Source organism: Rhinichthys klamathensis, unplaced genomic scaffold (genome assembly GCF_029890125.1).
Source record: "Rhinichthys klamathensis goyatoka isolate OS25496 unplaced genomic scaffold, OSU_Roscu_1.1 h1tg000334l_1, whole genome shotgun sequence".
Lineage (NCBI taxonomy): Eukaryota > Metazoa > Chordata > Actinopteri > Cypriniformes > Leuciscidae > Rhinichthys > Rhinichthys klamathensis.
Window position 1 is genome coordinate 597,501 of NW_026606849.1, and position 20,000 is coordinate 617,500.

The following is a 20,000-nucleotide window of genomic DNA, read 5'->3' on the forward strand; positions in this document are numbered from 1 at the left end:
CTTATGATGACGCTCGACACACACTCGTTGATGATGACGCTCGACACACACTCGTTGATGATGACGCTCGACACACTCGTTTATGATGACGCTCGACACACACTCGTTTATGATGACGCTCGACACACACTCGTTGATGATGACGCTCGACACACACTCGTTGATGATGACGCTCGACACACACTCGCTCATGATGACGCTCGACACACACTCGTTCATGATGACGCTCGACACACACTCGTTCATGATGACGCTCGACACACACTCGCTTATGATGACGCTCGACACACACTCGTTGATGATGACGCTCGACACACACTCGCTCATGATGACGCTCGACACACACTCGTTTATGATGACGCTCGACACACACTCGTTTATGATGACGCTCGACACACACTCGTTGATGATGACGCTCGACACACACTCGCTCATGATGACGCTCGACACACACTCGTTCATGATGACGCTCGACACACACTCGTTCATGATGACGCTCGACACACACTCGCTTATGATGACGCTCGACACACACTCGTTGATGATGACGCTCGACACACACTCGCTTATGATGACGCTCGACACACACTCGTTTATGATGACGCTCGACACACTCGTTCATGATGACGCTCGACACACACTCGCTTATGATGACGCTCGACACACACTCGTTTATGATGACGCTCGACACACACTCGCTTATGATGACGCTCGACACACACTCGTTTATGATGACGCTCGACACACACTCGTTTATGATGACGCTCGACACACTCGTTCATGATGACGCTCGACACACACTCGCTTATGATGACGCTCGACACACACTCGTTCATGATGACGCTCGACACACACTCGTTCATGATGACGCTCGACACACACTCGCTTATGATGACGCTCGACACACACTCGTTGATGATGACGCTCGACACACACTCGCTTATGATGACGCTCGACACACTCGTTCATGATGACGCTCGACACACACTCGTTCATGATGACGCTCGACACACACTCGCTCATGATGACGCTCGACACACACTCGTTCATGATGACGCTCGACACACACTCGCTTATGATGACGCTCGACACACACTCGTTCATGATGACGCTCGACACACACTCGTTCATGATGACGCTCGACACACACTCGTTCATGATGACGCTCGACACACACTCGTTCATGATGACGCTCGACACACACTCGCTCATGATGACGCTCGACACACACTCGTTCATGATGACGCTCGACACACACTCGCTTATGATGACGCTCGACACACACTCGTTGATGATGACGCTCGACACACACTCGTTCATGATGACGCTCGACACACACTCGTTCATGATGACGCTCGACACACACTCGCTCATGATGACGCTCGACACACACTCGTTGATGATGACGCTCGACACACACTCGTTGATGATGACGCTCGACACACACTCGCTCATGATGACGCTCGACACACACTCGTTCATGATGACGCTCGACACACACTCGTTCATGATGACGCTCGACACACACTCGTTCATGATGACGCTCGACACACACTCGTTTATGATGACGCTCGACACACACTCGTTCATGATGACGCTCGACACACTCGTTTATGATGACGCTCGACACACACTCGTTTATGATGACGCTCGACACACACTCGTTGATGATGACGCTCGACACACACTCGCTCATGATGACGCTCGACACACACTCGTTCATGATGACGCTCGACACACACTCGTTCATGATGACGCTCGACACACACTCGCTTATGATGACGCTCGACACACACTCGTTGATGATGACGCTCGACACACACTCGCTTATGATGACGCTCGACACACACTCGTTCATGATGACGCTCGACACACACTCGCTTATGATGACGCTCGACACACACTCGTTCATGATGACGCTCGACACACACTCGTTCATGATGACGCTCGACACACACTCGTTCATGATGACGCTCGACACACACTCGTTCATGATGACGCTCGACACACACTTGCTCATGATGACGCTCGACACACACTCGTTGATGATGACGCTCGACACACACTCGTTGATGATGACGCTCGACACACACTCGCTCATGATGACGCTCGACACACACTCGTTCATGATGACGCTCGACACACACTCGTTCATGATGACGCTCGACACACACTCGTTCATGATGACGCTCGACACACACTCGTTCATGATGACGCTCGACACACACTCGTTCATGATGACGCTCGACACACTCGTTTATGATGACGCTCGACACACACTCGCTTATGATGACGCTCGACACACACTCGTTGATGATGACGCTCGACACACACTCGCTCATGATGACGCTCGACACACACTCGTTTATGATGACGCTCGACACACTCGTTTATGATGACGCTCGACACACACTCGTTCATGATGACGCTCGACACACACTCGTTCATGATGACGCTCGACACACACTCGTTCATGATGACGCTCGACACACACTCGTTTATGATGACGCTCGACACACACTCGTTTATGATGACGCTCGACACACACTCGTTCATGATGCCGCTCGACACACACTCGTTCATGATGACGCTCGACACACACTCGTTTATGATGACGCTCGACACACACTCGTTCATGATGACGCTCGACACACACTCGTTCATGATGACGCTCGACACACACTCGTTCATGATGACGCTCGACACACACTCGTTTATGATGACGCTCGACACACACTCGTTTATGATGACGCTCGACACACACTTGTTTATGATGACGCTCGACACACACTCGTTCATGATGACGCTCGACACACACTCGTTCATGATGACGCTCGACACACACTCGTTTATGATGACGCTCGACACACACTTGTTTATGATGACGCTCGACACACACTCGTTTATGATGGAGGGAAAAAAGAGAAAGATTGCAGCAGCTTACACTTTTATTCCTGATATTTTGCACCAATTTGTGCCGATTTTGTTCTCTTGAACACATGGGATTGAAACGCTGCTTTATTCGCAAATGTTTTATCCGATATTCCAATTTTGCACATAAGTTAAATTCACAACTTTGGATGGAAACATATCTAATGTTAATTGTCATGCTAATGTGTTACCTGGGCTTTGCCGTATCGGCACCTCGGACTATGTGGGAATTTCTGGACAAGAGCTTCAAAAGCTCGGAGAGATTCCTCAACTTTGCCCTGAAAAAGAGACAGACTTCTATTATACGGTCAACAAATTTAACTAAAACATTTGTTCTGCCAGTATAGTATACGCTGTTACCTTCTTGCGTAATTTCTCTGCAGCGTTGATCTCAGATTTGATCGTTTTGTCAAATTTATTAAGAAGTTTTGGTTTCTTCTTTATGGCTGTAAATAATCACCACAGCATTAGATTTAATTGAAAACAACTTTATAAAATGTAGCGTGTAAATTTTCACAATGAGTGAAAAAAATCACAAATTCGTCTTGAAAACGAATTATTACAGCTTTTGTTTAAACGTTTTTATTGCATTAACAAATTGGAGTAGAAACATTTCTATTATTAAAAAGACATAAAACTGCCTTATGTGCAATTTAATTTGGTCAATTTAAATCAATTTGACTAATTAACTGATAATTAAACTTTTTTAAAATAAAATTTTAATTTCGGTGTTTAATTTAAAAAAAGTTTAATATTAATGCAATTACACAAAAATTAAATTAAAACAATTAACATTTTTGGCTATCCTGAAGTTTGCGTTTCAGCCCAGAGTTCTCATGTGGGTGCATCGCTACCTTTAACAGCATTAAACCCAGATCAACAGACCTTCTTTTCCCACGCTGGACTCCAGCGCCGGTTCTTCTGCTAATCCTGCCGCCTCCGTCGGAGACTCAGGAGTTAAGGACCCGCTCAACTCTAATGAAGGATCCGCATTGGGTGTAGACTCATGTGGAGAGTCTTTACAGGACACACATTTTGTAATTTAGCATATAAAAATAAATACATAATTAATACAATTAATAATATAAGTAATGTAAATATTTCTCTTACCTTTGTTTTCACCAGGCAGAAATTCTGCATGTAACTCTGAAATGCAACAAATGACAACAGTCATACTTTAAATTAAAACAGATTTGAGGACTAGTGCAGAGTTTCAACTAACACTGTACAACCATAAATACATCCCTGGTGTAGATGGTCCTTAAGTTTACAGTAGGGATGCATAGATATAAAAAAAATTTGGACAATACCAACAATTATTTATATTTGAGAGCCGATAACAGATATATTGGCCGATAAATCTAAATCCAAAATTGATATAATTTTTGAGAGCCTGATTACAAAAACAAAAGTCTCACCATTAAAACCCACATCTCAAGCGCACAATTATAATGATGTTCTCATTATAATTTTATGTAGCAGATATGACAGACTTGCTGCACTTTACTGTATTTTCAAGTTTTTGAAGTGATTCCAATCATATTTCAAGCAACTCAAAAGCATCACAGCAAAACACAGCAATCTTTTTGACACAGCAAAACGTTGCAAAGATATAAGGGAATTCATCATGAATCAGCTCAACTTACTTTGATTTACTGGATCTGGCCCATAATGGCTAATATACCTATATTTTGTGTGAACAAAGTCAAAACCATTCAAATATTTATATGCATGGAGAGCAAATCCTTCTGAGGAAACATGCTTGGTTTCTTTCCTTTCTGACGCTCGGGGAGTTAACAGTATACAGTATTATGCTATTTTTAATGGTTTGCTCGTGAACACTGGCCTCAGATAACACAGGACACGCTGAGAACTTGTATATTCTTGTATATATACTTGAATACTCCTGCATGTGATAATGTATCCTGGTCTGTGAATAACTGTTTTCACCGTCTTCCTTACCTTGTTCTTCTAAGGCGTTCCTGCTTGATGCCAGCGGAACCGGCTTCTCAGTCAGACCTGTATGGATGTGGAGTAAAATCAGACACAATACAAACAATACCTTACACTGTATCCTAATCAGACGTGATGCGAACTGATCAAAGATCACAGCCAATCAGAAGAGCATGTGGGTGGAGTCTCAAAAAACTATGACTGAAACCATCTTTGTCATAGAATTCATTGTTTGTTCACAGTTTGAATGTTCCTGTTTCCTTAAATGTATGAATTATCTTTTGTCACTTAGTACGGCTATAAAAGGTCACGCATTGCCATTCAAACTCACATTAGATGCATTTAAAGCTTTTGAAAATCCATATTTTAATATTGTTTGTATGTCTATGTGGTTTTTTAATACGCTTTAAGACACACCATGTGTAAGTTCATAAGTCGACAGCATTGCTGAGTATTTTCTGCTTAAAACTGCAGTGAACCAAAGACAGTCTCAAAAACACGGTTTGAAATCGCTGGTGTTTCTGACGTCACAAACGACCTTGTAACCAATCAGATCAACGTGTGATCGTCAACCAGTGGATCTCTGAGCTGAGTGAGTGAGTGGAGGCGGGGCTCATTTGCATATTCATAGACCCGCGCATACTAAATGAGGCAAGGGTGTCGAGTTACATTCAAGATATTTTAAGGCATGAAGACATTTGTTTCAAGGAAAAACGTTTAAATATGTCATTTTGGAGATCAAAGATGAGTTTTAGTTTTTAAATGATCGACTACAGGGGGACTTTAACTTTAAATAAAGCACATAAACAGTACCTGAGATTATCATCGTTATACTTTAAAGTTGTTCCAGCCGCGACGTCGCAGAAATAGAAACTGTTTCTAAAATAAAATCATCGAGAAAGGCTTCCGCAGCTGGTTAGGACAAAAACGCTGATTAATATAGAAAAGACGACTTTTATCACAGCATGTCTGGTTAGGATATGGTATTAAAGGGATAGTTCGGCCAAAAATGATATTTAACACATGCATTACTCACCCTCAAGCCGTTCGAGATGCATATGTCAATTTTCAGTTATTTTAGAAAATGTCTTAGACCCTTCAGTGGATATAATGTGAAGCAATGGGGTCCACCTCCTTCAAGTCCCAAAATGTGCATACATCCTTCACAAAAGTAATCCATCCGGCTCCAGGGGGATAAACGAAGGCCTTCTGAGGGTAATCCGTGCGGTTTTGTCGTAAAAATATACATATTTAAAACTTTATAAATGAAAATATCTGACTTCCGGCAACGATCGACGCGCGTTCACGGGTGATGGAAGTCGGCGTACGAGGTAGGACGTAGCGTAGGAACCGTCGTGACGTAGAACCGCACGGATTACCCTCAGAAGGCCTTCGTTTATCCCACTTTTGTGAAGGATGTATGCACATTTTGGGACTTGAAGGAGGTGGACCCCATTGCTTCACATTATATCCACTGAAGGGTCTAAGACATTTTCTAAAATAACTGAAAATGTGTTCGTCTGAAACAAGATTGACATATGCATCTCGAACGGCTTGAGGGTGAGTAATGCATGTGTTAAATATCATTTTTGGCCGAACTATCCCTTTAAGAAGCCCAATCAAATAATGACAATTAGGTTTAATTCCTTCTCAAAATGGATGGTCAACTTTGGGATCCAGCATCGTGATCTAGTAGCTTGTACTGAAAGAAATAGGTTATCCGCGAATCCATCTTTTACATAAAATGTGCATTTCGCACTATTCATCTTGTGTGGAAGAGAATAAAAAAAGAACTGTGAGAAGAAAGTCAGGGCTTTATCCACGCGCACACACACACACACACACACACACACCAGACCGTGTTTCAAACAGATCAAGAATATTTTAAATAAGAGAAAAATTCACATTTATTGGAGGCGGTTACCTTGATACTTTCTCAGAATATTTAACCACAGCTTAGGTTTCATCGAACACTTAATAAACCATTTCAATAAACACATTAAAATGATGAGAAGTACTTTCTCATATCCCACATAAATATGCACTATAATTCAGTCATTCGCATGTTGATCTCTCTCAAACATTGCAAAGCATTGCTGTGTGTTGAAGCAGTCAGACATGAAACATATCTGGTGTGATATCATATCATATCAACTGGTGAAGAAATTACACACTTCAAATTTAACACCTAAAAACAAGCCATTATATGATTGGCATTATACGATTAACACAGTTAAAGTTTCACAAAACAATAAATGGTTGTTCACCAAAGAACTACAGATGATAGGATCAATATCTCACTATTCTGGGTGACAAAACCCGTAAACGTATAAATAAAAATACTATAAGTACAAAAAAATGCATACAATTTAGCAGACAATTTCTGATCTGCAAATTTAGTTGAAAACAAAGTTAAAAGAAAGCAGGGTATAAATACACTCGCCACTGCATGAATGAAAGTAAATGTTAAACACTTGATCCTGGGTGTAACTTTACACGCGTTCCCTCGCTCAGAAACAGCAGAACTGATGCGTTTCACATTACAGACTGAGTTCACACCGCACACAAGCAGAACTAGCCTTACAAATAACGGACTTTAGGACAGACGGTCACTGTGAAAGGATTTCTTCAACAACGACTGAGAGAAGCTGTCAGTGTGAAAAGAGATGAATAATAATTGAGTTATTGCATCTCGTCGTGGTTCTGGACTTAAGGCACATGAAACAACACGCGTGTTTTACACATTATTGGACATACAGTTTAAAACCGCTCACTAATCGCACACAGTGAAGTCACACTTATATACAAAAATTGTATTCATGAGAAAAGAGTGAACATTAACACATTCAGGAACAAATGAAGAAAAAACTTGTAAGATCTTTTAGATTCAAATGCAATTTCAAAACTCCTATTATTACAGGGTCTTACAGAGCCCTAAAGGGACCTGGTGATGGAAGAAATATGATGGGAGGAAAAATTATTTGAGTTCTCTCGTGAAGACCGGTTTGTCCAAAAGTCCCTTGTGTATAACCGGGTGTATCTTGGGAGTTAAGCCGGAGCTCCAAACTATGTTTTACTTCCACAAAGAAACTTTATGTTTGCCTGCATTTTTTTTTTCCGAGTGAACGCCAAGATTCTCAAAGGAACGCAAAACTTTTGTGAGTGAACAAAATTTATAAGGGAAAACAAAAACGTTTTGCAAGCAAACGCAAAGTTTGCCTGCAAATTTTTTTTATCGAGTGAACGCAAAAGTTTTGCGAGCGAACGCAAAGTTTTTTCAAGCGAACGCAAAAAATTTGCAAGCAAACAAAGGATTTGCAAGGGAACGCAAAAGTTTTGCAAGCGAACGCAAAGTTTTTTCAAGGAATGCAAAAGATTTGCAAGCGAACGCAAAGTTTTTCAAGGGAACGCAAAAAATTCGCAAGCGAACGCAAAGTTTTCTCAACCGAATGCAAAATATTTACAAGCGAACGCAAAAGATTTTCAAGCGAACGCAAAGTTTTTCAAGGGAACGGAAAAGATGTATAAGCAACAGTTTTTCAAGGGAACGCAAAAATTTGCAAGCGAACGCAAAGTTTTTCAACCGAACGCAAAAGATTTACAAGCGAACGCAAAGTTTTTCAAAGGAACGCAAAATATTTGCAAGCGAACGCAAAGTTTTTCAAAGGAACGCAAAATATTTGCAAGCTAACGGAAAGTTTTTTCAACCGAACGCAAAAGATTTACAAGCGAACGCAAAGTTTTTCAAAGGAACGCAAAATATTTGCAAGCGAACGCAAAGTTTTTCAAAGGAACGCAAAATATTTGCAAGCGAATGCAAAGTTTTCAACCGAACGCAAAAGATTTACAAGCAAAGGCAAAGTTTTGCAAGCGAATGCAAAAATTTGCAAGCGAACGCAAAAGATTTGCAAGCGAACGCAAAGTTTTTTAAGGGAACGCAAAAAGTTTTGCGCAGTGAACGCAAAAGATGTATAAGCGAACATATAGTTTTTTAAGGGAACGCAAAAGATTTGCAAGCGAACAAAATTTGCGCAAGCGAACGGGAAGTTTTTTCAAGGAACGCAAAAGATTCACAAGCCAACGCAAAGTTTCAAGGCAACGCAAAGGATATCTAAATTTTTTTCCACCACATTGTCCTTCTAGGTCCTTCGTAGGATTTCAAGTCACTTCACAGATTTGAGTTTTAAACAACCATCTCAGTCTGGGAAAGTGATGGATTTAGATTTTTTGTAACAAACACAATATATTATGAAAATTATTATACATTTACACATTCATCAACTCTTTCCCTGCTAGCGTTTTTAAAAAAGTTGCCAGCCAGCACCAACATTTCGGATCATCATGCATTCTTTTTAATCAACACTTGGTAAATGTCATAAAAAAGCAACAGTGAAAAAAAAGAAAAAAAAAGTTCGTCCGGATGGGATTCGATCGAGTCCATCAACACCTCAGCTTCACAGTCGTTAACCCTTCCTGGGTTCGACACTTCATTCTCTAACGCTGATTTATACGCTGTTGAATGTTGGATGATCACGTTATAATTGACATGTGCGTCTATCGCTCGTTTCTGCTTCTTCTTCGCTTGTTTTAGGATCTGGCGATTCAGTCCTCTTCCAGAAGATGTGTAACAGCGCCCCCTACCGTACAACAGGGGAAACACGGATCGCCGGTTTGAGGAATTCAGTCGTGATTGTGATTCGATCCCCAAAAACACAAAGTCACGTGTAAAGAGATCTAATCAGTGTACCGTCAAAATAAAAGTAGTTAGCAAATAAAAAGTAGCTAACTGCATTTAAGCAAAGAGCATAATCTTTTTAAATATATAACCTTACAATTGATATTTAATTTAGCAACTAGTGCAGTTTTTATCTGGCACGAAATAAACGGAAACCATAAATATTCACTAATTAAATCTATTAAACACACAAATTTATATAACTGACTAAATGTATTTAGGACTGAAGCTCTTAATGGATCGGAGACTTCATGTTTAATCTGAGCGAGCGGATTGGCTGAGACGAGTCGGACTCGACACTTGGGTTACGACTTCTTCCTCTCAGCTAAAGCTTCAGCGCTGTAGAGTTTCATTTCTACACTCGTCTTGCTTTAGAGTCGTTCACTTCCCAACAGTTCCTGCTCAACACACTAGGAGTTTTTCTCTTTATTGAATTAAATCTCAGTTATGGCCGTTCACTATTATTTATTTCTTGATTTTTTTGTTTGAAGATTTAAGTAAACCACGGGTGGATATTTTCTCCTCTTTGGTTTTCTGTTCATCCGCAGATTCTTTTTCCTTTTCGGATTCATCAACTTTTTGTCCATGTGCTTTTGTATTTAACTTGGCCACCGGTTCTTGTTTGTTATCGTTCACGTCTTCTCTTTCCTTCATTTTCTTCTCCTTTACATCTTTCTCCTTTGGCGCCTTCTCTCTTTCTTTCTCTACTTTCTCCTTTCTTCCCCTTTCTGGCTTTTCTTTTTCAAGTCTTTCTTTTTCTTTCTTTTCTTTGGCCAATCTTTCCTTTTCTGTTTTTTCTTTCTCAAGTGTTTCCTTTTCTGGCTTTTCTTTCTCAATTCTTTCTTTTTCTGGCTTTTCTTTCTCAAGTCTTTCCTTTTCTGGCTTTTCTTTCTCAATTCTTTCTTTTTCTTTCTTTTCTTTCTCAAGTCTTTCCTTTTCTGGCTTTTCTTTCTCAAGTCTTTCCTTTTCTGGCTTTTCTTTCTCAATTCTTTCTTTTTCTTTCTTTTCTTTGGCCAATCTTTCTTTTTCTGCCTTTTCTTTGGCTAGTCTTTCTTTTTCTACCTTTTCTTTCTCAAATCTTTCTTTTTCTTTCTTTTCTTTGGCCAATCTTTCTTTTTCTGCCTTTTCTTTCTCAAGTCTTTCCTTTTCTGCCTTTTCTTTGGCCAATCTTTCTTTTTCTGCCTTTTCTTTCTCAAGTCTTTCTTTGGCCAATCTTTCTTTTTCTGCCTTTTCTTTCTCAAGTCTTTCCTTTTCTGCCTTTTCTTTGGCCAATCTTTCTTTTTCTGCCTTTTCTTTCTCAAGTCTTTCTTTGGCCAATCTTTCTTTTTCTGCCTTTTCTTTCTCAAGTCTTTCTTTGGCCAATCTTTCTTTTTCTGCCTTTTCTTTCTCAAGTCTTTCTTTTTCTGCCTTTTCTTTGGCCAGTCTTTCCTTTTCCGCCTTTTCTTTGGCTAGTCTTTCTTTTTCCGCCTTTTCTTTCTCAATTCTTTCTTTTTCTGCCTTTTCTTTGGCCAATCTTTCTTTTTCCGCCTTTTCTTTGGCCAGTCTTTCCTTCTCCGCCTTTTCTTTCTCAATTCTTTCTTTTTCTGCCTTTTCTTTGGCCAGTCTTTCCTTTTCCACCTTTTCTTTTTCTGCCTTTTCTTTCTCAATTCTTTCTTTTTCTGCCTTTTCTTTGGCTATTCTTTCTTTTTCTGCCTTTTCTTTCTCAATTCTTTCTTTTTCTGCCTTTTCTTTGGCTAGTCTTTCTTTTTCCGCCTTTTCTTTGGCTAGTCTTTCCTTTTCCGCCTTTTCTTTCTCAATTCTTTCTTTTTCCGCCTTTTCTTTGGCCAATCTTTCTTTTTCTGCCTTTTCTTTGGCTAGTCTTTCTTTTTCCACCTTTTCTTTCTCAATTCTTTCTTTTTCTGCCTTTTCTTTGGCTAGTCTTTCTTTTTCCACCTTTTCTTTGGCTAGTCTTTCTTTTTCTGCCTTTTCTTTGGCTAGTCTTTCCTTTTCTGCCTTTTCTTTGGCCAATCTTTCCTTTACTGTCTTTTCTTTGACCAGTCTTTCTTTTTCTGCCTTTTCTTTCTCAATTCTTTCCCTTTCTGCCTTTTCTTTCTCCTGTCTTTCTTTTTCTGCTTTTTCCTTCTCAAGTCTTTCTTTTTCTGCTTTTTCTTTGGCCAGATTTTCTTGTTCCACTCGCTCCCTCTCTGCTTTCTCCTTGGCTTGTTTCTCCTCTTGTTCTCTTTGTATCCGTTCCTTTTGTAATTTAGCTTCTGCCTCTTCTTTGATTTTTTTAGCAGCGAGATCAGCTTGTCTGTCCCCTTCCTCTTGAGCCAAAACACTACGGACCTCAGCGAGGGCTAGTTTGGCGATCTTTTTGGCTTCAATCTTCTCATGAATCATTCGTAGCTGCTCCTTCAGAGCTGCTTTCAGCTTTCGCCCAATATCTCTGGTAGGATGTTCTGAGAATGAGTGGGACAAAAGTTCACATCTCAAAAGGCTCATCACTTGTCTTCCATGCAAACATACATATTATACAACTGAACCTTAAGTGTCTGAATAACTGTCTACCTTTCATGATTCATGCGAGGGGGAAAAGCTCAATCAGTTCCTTAATGGGGCAGTCATTTCTGCGATTTCTGAGAATTACTGTTGATATTTAAAATTGACACCCAAACAAACAAACCCCTACCAAAAAGAAACACACACCTCCCTTCATTGCTCCACCCCAAAATAAAAACCCTGCTATGCAACACAGGCAACGACTCTAACAGCTGCCGCATCAGACAGGTCACACTGTGTATGCAAGTATAGTCGAATCAGCTGTAATTCAACAACCACAGGTCCTCAACACAGGATTTGCACCAAGAGGCAAAACCCTACATTTAAGGGTGTACAAACTCCTAGTAAAAGGAGCTCTTGTACTCCCAATGATCTCTTGAACTTCAGTTGAGAGACCTTGTGTAAACGGAGAGCACCGTTCAGCGGCTAAATCCATAGGCTCTAAATCCATGGGATCAAGCGGCAACCTGCCTGTCTCTCTCTTGAAACCAACACGGAAGTGACTCAAACTGCAGTTCATCCACTGGCCGCTAGAGACCGGCTGCAGAAGAGAGTCAATCCCATAGATCCCCATGTTAAAATGCCCAACTTTACAGCAGAAAAAAAATTGTTTACAGCCTAGTGCAAAAATTGGTTTTGGTCTATATCGCTAATTTTGCCCTTCATGACGACTGTGAGGCGGGTGAATTTTTGTATAACTCATCCGTTCAAATTATATTAAGCCTTAAAGTTCTGCATAATTAAGGGCGTGGCCACTTGAGTGACCGGTGGATTGCCGCTGATGTCACTACTAGCCGTTTGTCTGCTGTCTGTCTGTCACGTCACCTCAGCTAATCCGCCTCGCTGCACATTTTCATTTATCCAGGAGTGAAAAAATATGGGAGTAGTGTCTGTGACGTCACCCGTAGGTTTCTAAAGAGCGTTTTTTAAGCCCAAAGTGGGCGGAGCCGGGTGGAGCCATCTTGGTAGCGTCCATGTCAGTCAAGACGGGAAAACACCGACTCGTTGAACTATGCCGATAATGACGGAACTTGCGACCATAGTTGGCTAACGATGCTTTTGGAAAACACACCCCACTGACCCACTTTGCTGACCTGCGGGGCGGGAAGCCTTGCCCGTATTCTTCTGCATATCTCCACCGGGGGAATGCCAGCGTACCCCTACTCCACAGAGCTAGCAATGCTGGTGAAGTCAGCGGCCGCTGTATTAATCAACCAAGCTCTAAATGGCTGTTTCCAAGTCTCCAAGCTTCCAGTGTGGAGGTCAAGGAATAAAGGCAGCCGTACACATGAAGGGCGAGGATTGTTCCCAGAGAGAAAATGCTAATCGAGCTTAGAACGCTCCTCTTGCTGTATTAAAGCAGACCAATCAATGCTGAGCTTTTTTGCAGTCGAGAAAGCACCTCAGTGAGCTTTCTTGCCACTAGGCGGGAGAATGTCATCCAGGCTGAGAGATTAACATTCCATGACAGAATCCCTTTTTACACAGCACGTTGATCCCGGAAAATTGCCATAAAATTGCCAGAGTGCCTTCTGTGTGAACCCAAACACGTCCCGGGATTGATTCCGGTATCGATCCCGGAATGAGGACCAAGTAACATTACCAGGATCAGTCCCGGAACACTCCCTGAATGAACAAAAGCTGTAATCAATGCCGCAAGGGGTGTGTCGTACCCATGATGCTGAAGCTGAGATCATTCGGCAGCTTAGTGGAACGCTACGTGATGCGCTAGTTTATGATAAGGTTCTGAGTAAAGTCAAAGTTTTTAGCCAGAAACCCTACATTTTTAGATAGGTCTACAATGATTATTTTAGCCAAGGCCTTAATTTTAAATCAGTTTGAATTTGCATGTACTTCCTGGTTTGAAGGCCTAACAAACCGACTTAAAGGGAGGCTGCAAACAGCACAGAATAAATTAATAAGAGTAATTCTGAACTTAGGAATTACTTAGGTAGGTCACAATTTGTTGAGCTCAACTGGCTCCCTGTTGAGTCTCGTGTTATTATGTCAAGGCTGATCATGATCCATAAATATATTGTTTGGTAATGTCCCAAATTTTTTGTCATGTCATGTGACAAACACAATATCTACACTCGTGGCAGCATATCAGACCTCTGTCCTTATACATTTAAGACCGTGTTAGGGAAAGGAACATTTGCCTATATAGAGGACAAGTGGAACAATTTAGACCGACAAATTAAAGTCATTTCCAGCATGAACTCTCACAAAAAGAGAATCAAGGCCTGGTTATTAGAGAGTGTAGCGGAATAGAATCAGGGGCCAGTTACCGTTTTTATTTAAGAAAAATGTTTTTTATGTTATGTCATTGATTATCACACAATCTGTAAGTGTCTTGTTTTGATGTTATCTGTTGAGGACCACAATGGAATTTGATGCCTTTTTTTGTTTCATGTGTAAGGCATTCTTGATACAATTAAATAAACCAAATCAAATCAAATGATCGAATCAGAAGAATAATGCACAAGCGTGGTTTCTCGAGAGTAATCGCAGATCATAAGCAACCTTAAGACGCTGTGGAGACATAAGTCACATCGATGTCAGCGTGTCTTTACGGGACGTGTGTGAACGCACGCACAGATTCCGGAAAATCACCGACAGTGTGAATGAACCAAAATCCAACGATCCCGGGACACATTATCGGTGTAATTCCCGGAATCTCTGTGTGAAAAGGGCTAGAGAGAAAGGGAGAATCCAGTCTGCTCAGTCTCCATGAACTCGGGATCACTATTGGACCACCAGGGCTCGGTCTCATGGGGCGACCTCAGAAACAAGAGTACACGACTCAGCGTTCGTCCCTTGCCGGGAGAACGCGAGCCTCGTGCGCAGAGTCTTCTTCAGAAGAGTCTCACAATGAGAGTAGTGAGAAGTGCCAAACAGAGCTGCTCTAGCATAAGCAACGGCAAGGCTCTTCACACACCTCCCACTAGTGTTACAGCAAACTATGAAGCGTGAACACGGAAATCCATGTTGTGCTTCGCCACACTGAGAAGAGAAGTCAGCTCAATGCAGCCACTGAAACACACGCAATCGGAGCAGACTTTTATTGCGTGAAAGTGCAAAAACAAAGCAACCTTTTTATCCGTTTTCAGGCTTTCCCGCTCCCTAACATCTTTCTAGCGTAGGAAAGCTTTTCGTAAGCCTTCCTTTTCCAATCATATTCCTCTGACCTTCGGTTATATCTCAGCCATCTCTCTTTCTACAGTCTTTCCACCATTGTCATGCTTGCTCCATCTCTCCTCCCCAATCTCCACCTATCGCTTTGTGCTCCGTGGTTCAGTCCAACCCACTTTGTTTTTTCTCCTATTTGCACAGGCAAGAGTGTGTACAAACGCAGTGTTTCTTCTCAGCACACACACGAACAGCTGATATCTAGCATACATTCACAAACTTGTTTGTTTGGGTGTTGAATTCAATTTTCAACAACATCTCAGAATTCACTTTATATCTCTGTACCCTTAATTACATTTTTTTGCACAAAAGTTTATTTTTTGTCTATTTAAAAAAAAAACATGCAAGCAATTAGAAGATTTTAATGTTAGTTGAAGTCTGTACTGGCTTTTATTGAAGATTATTTATTTAATTTGCAAAATGTGATTCATTAAAAATTCATTCAAATAATGCATTTGGTAAAATTGCATTCTTGTGATCATTTGACGTACAAAAGTATTGGGGACACCTGACCACTACTCCAACAGAGACTAATGACATCACATTTTAAATGCATTAATATGGATTATAACATTGCGCCCTGTGTATTGAACATTCTAGAGTGTAGCGCTGAAAAGTCACAGCATATATATTTATATATACACAACTACACTCATTGCTAAATGATTCAGCGTTTTGAATGAATCTGTCGAATGAATGATTCAATGACTCGCTCATTAAGTGACTTGCCAACACTGGTGGCTGCATGTTTAAAAGTAGCATTGCATTTTTCCCAACATTTCTTATTTAAACATTTATGTAAAACATTAATCTCTTAACATTATTTATTGCAGTTGTAATTTTGCAGACTGCATGGCTAGATGCTTATATACCTATGGCGATAGGTCTGATTGAAGGTGTGTCCCAATACTTTTGTCCATATAGTGTACACACACACACACACACACACACACACATCCATAAAAAATATAATATGCATCATATGATACACAGAAGTTGTATGGGTTTTGGAACAACATGAGGATGAGTAAATCATGATATAATTATCATTTTGGGGTCAACTATTGTTAAGTGTACATTAGTATCCCTAAAGACTGTACGAGTTTAAACACCCTAAACTACGAAATAAATAAATAAACAAACCAGAACAACAGAAACAACAGATTTTTCGATTAAATCATGCCATCAAAAAGCCGCACTGAAGCAAGTGTATTGTGTGGTAACACCAGAACTCATGCGAAGTACCTCTGTCATTTCTAAACCCCACTTCTTTCGGTCTCTCATCTGCATTGAAAGAAGGACAAACAGTGAATGACAACCTGCACTTCTGCTTCGAACGAAGACGTGTAAATGTGGCAAAGTTTGAGAACACATGCTCCACTAAAACAGCTAGAGGTCAACCGATAGCGATAGCTCGTTTAGCCCACGCTGGCCGATAACTGATTAATCAACCGATAACGATAGCTCGGTTAGCCCACGCTGGCCGATAACTGATTAATCAACCGATAGCGATAACTCGGTTAGCCCACGCTGGCCGATAACTGATTAATCAACCGATAGCGATAGCTCGGTTAGCCCACGCTGGCTGATAACTGATTAATCAACCGATAGCGATAGCTCGGTTAGCCCACGCTGGCCGATAACTGATTAATCAACCGATAGCGATAGCTCGGTTAGTCCACGCTGGCTGATAACTGATTAATCAACCGATAGCGATAGCTCTTTTAGCCCACGCTGGCCGATAACTGATTAATCAACCGATAACGATAGCTCGGTTAGCCCACGCTCGCCGATAACTGATTAATCAACCGATAGCGATAACTCTGTTAGCCCACGCTGGCCGATAACTGATTAATCAACCGATAGCGATAACTCGGTTAGCCCACGCTGGCCGATAACTGATTAATCAACCGATAGCGATAGCTCGGTTAGCCCACGCTGGCCGATAACTGATTAATCAACCGATAGCGATAACTGGCCGATAACTGATTAATCAACCGATAGCGATAGCTCGGTTAGCCCACGCTGGCCGATAACTGATTAATCAAACGATAGCGATAGCTCGGTTAGCCCACGCTGGCTGATAACTGATTAATCAACCGATAGCGATAGCTCGGTTAGCCCACGCTGGCCGATAACTGATTAATCAACCGATAGCGATAGCTCGGTTAGTCCACGCTGGCTGATAACTGATTAATCAACCGATAGCGATAGCTCGTTTAGCCCACGCTGGCCGATAACTGATTAATCAACCGATAACGATAGCTCGGTTAGCCCACACTCGCCGATAACTGATTAATCAACCGATAGCGATAACTCTGTTAGCCCACGCTGGCCGATAACTGATTAATCAACCGATAGCGATAACTCGGTTAGCCCACGCTGGCTGATAACTGATTAATCAACCGATAGCGATAGCTCGGTTAGCCCACGCTGGCCGATAACTGATTAATCAACCGATAGCGATAACTCGGTTAGCCCACGCTGGCCGATAACTGATTAATCAACCGATAGCGATAACTCGGTTAGCCCACGCTGGCCGATAACTGATTAATCAACCGATAGCGATAGCTCGGTTAGCCCACGCTGGCTGATAACTGATTAATCAACCGATAGCGATAGCTCGGTTAGCCCACGCTGGCCGATAACTGATTAATCAACCGATAGCGATAACTCGGTTAGCCCACGCTGGCCAATAACTGATTAATCGGCCGATAGCGATAACTCGGTTAGCCCACACTGGCCGATAACTGATTAATCAACCGATAGCGATAACTCGGTTAGCCCACGCTGGCCGATAACTGATTAATCAACCGATAGCGATAACTCGATTAGCCCACGCTGGCCGATAACTGATTAATCAACCGATAGCGATAACTCTGTTAGCCCACGCTGGCCAATAACTGATTAATCAACCGATAGCGATAACTCTGTTAGCCCACGCTGGCCGATAACTGATTAATCAACCGATAGCGATAACTCGGTTAGCCCACGCTGGCCGATAACTGATTAATCAACCGATAGCGATAACTCGGTTAGCCCACGCTGGCCGATAACTGATTAATCAACCGATAGCGATAACTCTGTTAGCCCACGCTGGCCGATAACTGATTAATCAACTGATAGCGATAACTCTGTTAGCCCACGCTGGCCGATAACTGATTAATCAACCGATAGCGATAACTCAGTTAGCCCACGCTGGCCGATAACCGATTAATCAAATGATAGCGATAGCGATAACTCGGTTAGCCCACGCTGACCCTTAACCGATTTATCAACCGATAGCAATAACTCGGTTAGCCCACTCTGGCCGATAACGATTAATCAACCGATAGCGATAACTCGGTTAGCCCACGCTGGCCGATAACTGATTAATCAACCGATAGCGATAGCTCGGTTAGCCCACGCTGGCCGATAACTTATTAATCAACCGATAGCGATAACTGGCCGATAACTGATTAATCAACCGATAGCGATAACTCGGTTAGCCCACGCTGGCCGATAACTGATTAATCAACCGATAGCGATAGCTCGGTTAGCCCACGCTGGCCGATAACTTATTAATCAACCGATAGCGATAACTGGCCGATAACGGATTAATCAACCGATAGCGATAGCTCGGTTAGCCCACGCTGGCCGATAACTGATTAATCAACCGATAGTTAAAGATGAAACTAATAACAGCATATCGGCCAAACAGATTTTGCAAACGCGCCAGAGCGCATTTGTGTTTGCATTCGCGAGGAGAGAACGTGTTTTTGCAGCGTTGAGCAATGCAGCCAATCACAGACATATGTTTATTTCTTGCGACACGATGGCCAATCAGAGGCGCTTAAGTTAAAATCCACTCACGGCTCAAAGCGCTGGAGTTTGTTCAGTGCTGAGTTACGCAAGCTTGCGAATCCTCTCATTATAACTGACAAAGTACAGACACGATGTAAACAAGAGATTCATAGAGCAGTGTAGACAACTTCAGTGGAAGTGTGTGTTATCCATGCATTAATGAATTATAGACTTTTACGTACACCAGGTGACCTGTAAAAAACTGTTTCCACTACAATTTTGCAAAATATTCCTGTCAACACTGACATTAGCTCAACACTGACCTGACGACTTGGTCATTAACGACTTTCTTTCAGAATTGCTGTAAATACTTTTGTCCATATAGTGTACACACACACACACATCCATAAAAAATATAATAAGCATCATATGTACACAGAAGTCATATGGGTTTTGGAACAACATGAGGATGAGTAAATCATGACATAATTATAATTTTGGGGTCAACTATTGCTTTAAGTGTACATTAGTATCCCTAAAGACTGTACGAGTTTAAAAACCCTAAACTACGAAATAAATAAATAATCCAGAACTCATGCGAAGTACCTCTGTCATTTTTTAACCCCGCTTCTTTCGGTCTCTCATCTGCATTGAAAAAGACAAACAGTGAATGACTTCAGACGTCCTCAAATCTCTCTCTTCTGTGCACTAATTCGACATCTTGATCATGATACACACACATTCTGCTCTATAACTGAGATTACTCGAGTACTTGATGAACACAGTATTAGTATAGTATGTGATACACACTGCATTTCAACATCACACACACAAGCTTCTCTATATCAACACTGCAACATGCAGGGATCCA

The 20,000-nt window shown here is 41.5% G+C and overlaps 1 protein-coding gene across 7 annotated transcripts in view; it reads right to left on the reverse strand.

Moving 5' to 3' along the window:
- The window catches only part of unm_hu7910 (un-named hu7910), a 48,983-nt gene that overhangs the window by 20,925 nt on the left and 8,058 nt on the right, over positions 1-20,000 (reverse strand). For 2 of the 7 annotated variants that reach the window (XM_056272298.1, XM_056272297.1), the window contains exons 4-8: positions 4,894-4,950; positions 4,042-4,077; positions 3,817-3,948; positions 3,292-3,377; positions 3,123-3,209 (exon numbers count right to left, since the gene is read on the reverse strand). In XM_056272298.1, coding sequence (XP_056128273.1) covers positions 3,123-3,209; positions 3,292-3,377; positions 3,817-3,948; positions 4,042-4,077; positions 4,894-4,950 — 398 coding nt within the window. Of the gene's footprint in view, positions 1-3,122; positions 3,210-3,291; positions 3,378-3,816; positions 3,949-4,041; positions 4,078-4,893; positions 4,951-9,588; positions 12,058-16,591; positions 16,631-19,735; positions 19,775-20,000 lie in introns of those variants that run through there. The other 5 variants (XM_056272293.1, XM_056272294.1, XM_056272299.1 and 2 more) reach the window with 4 other exon arrangements.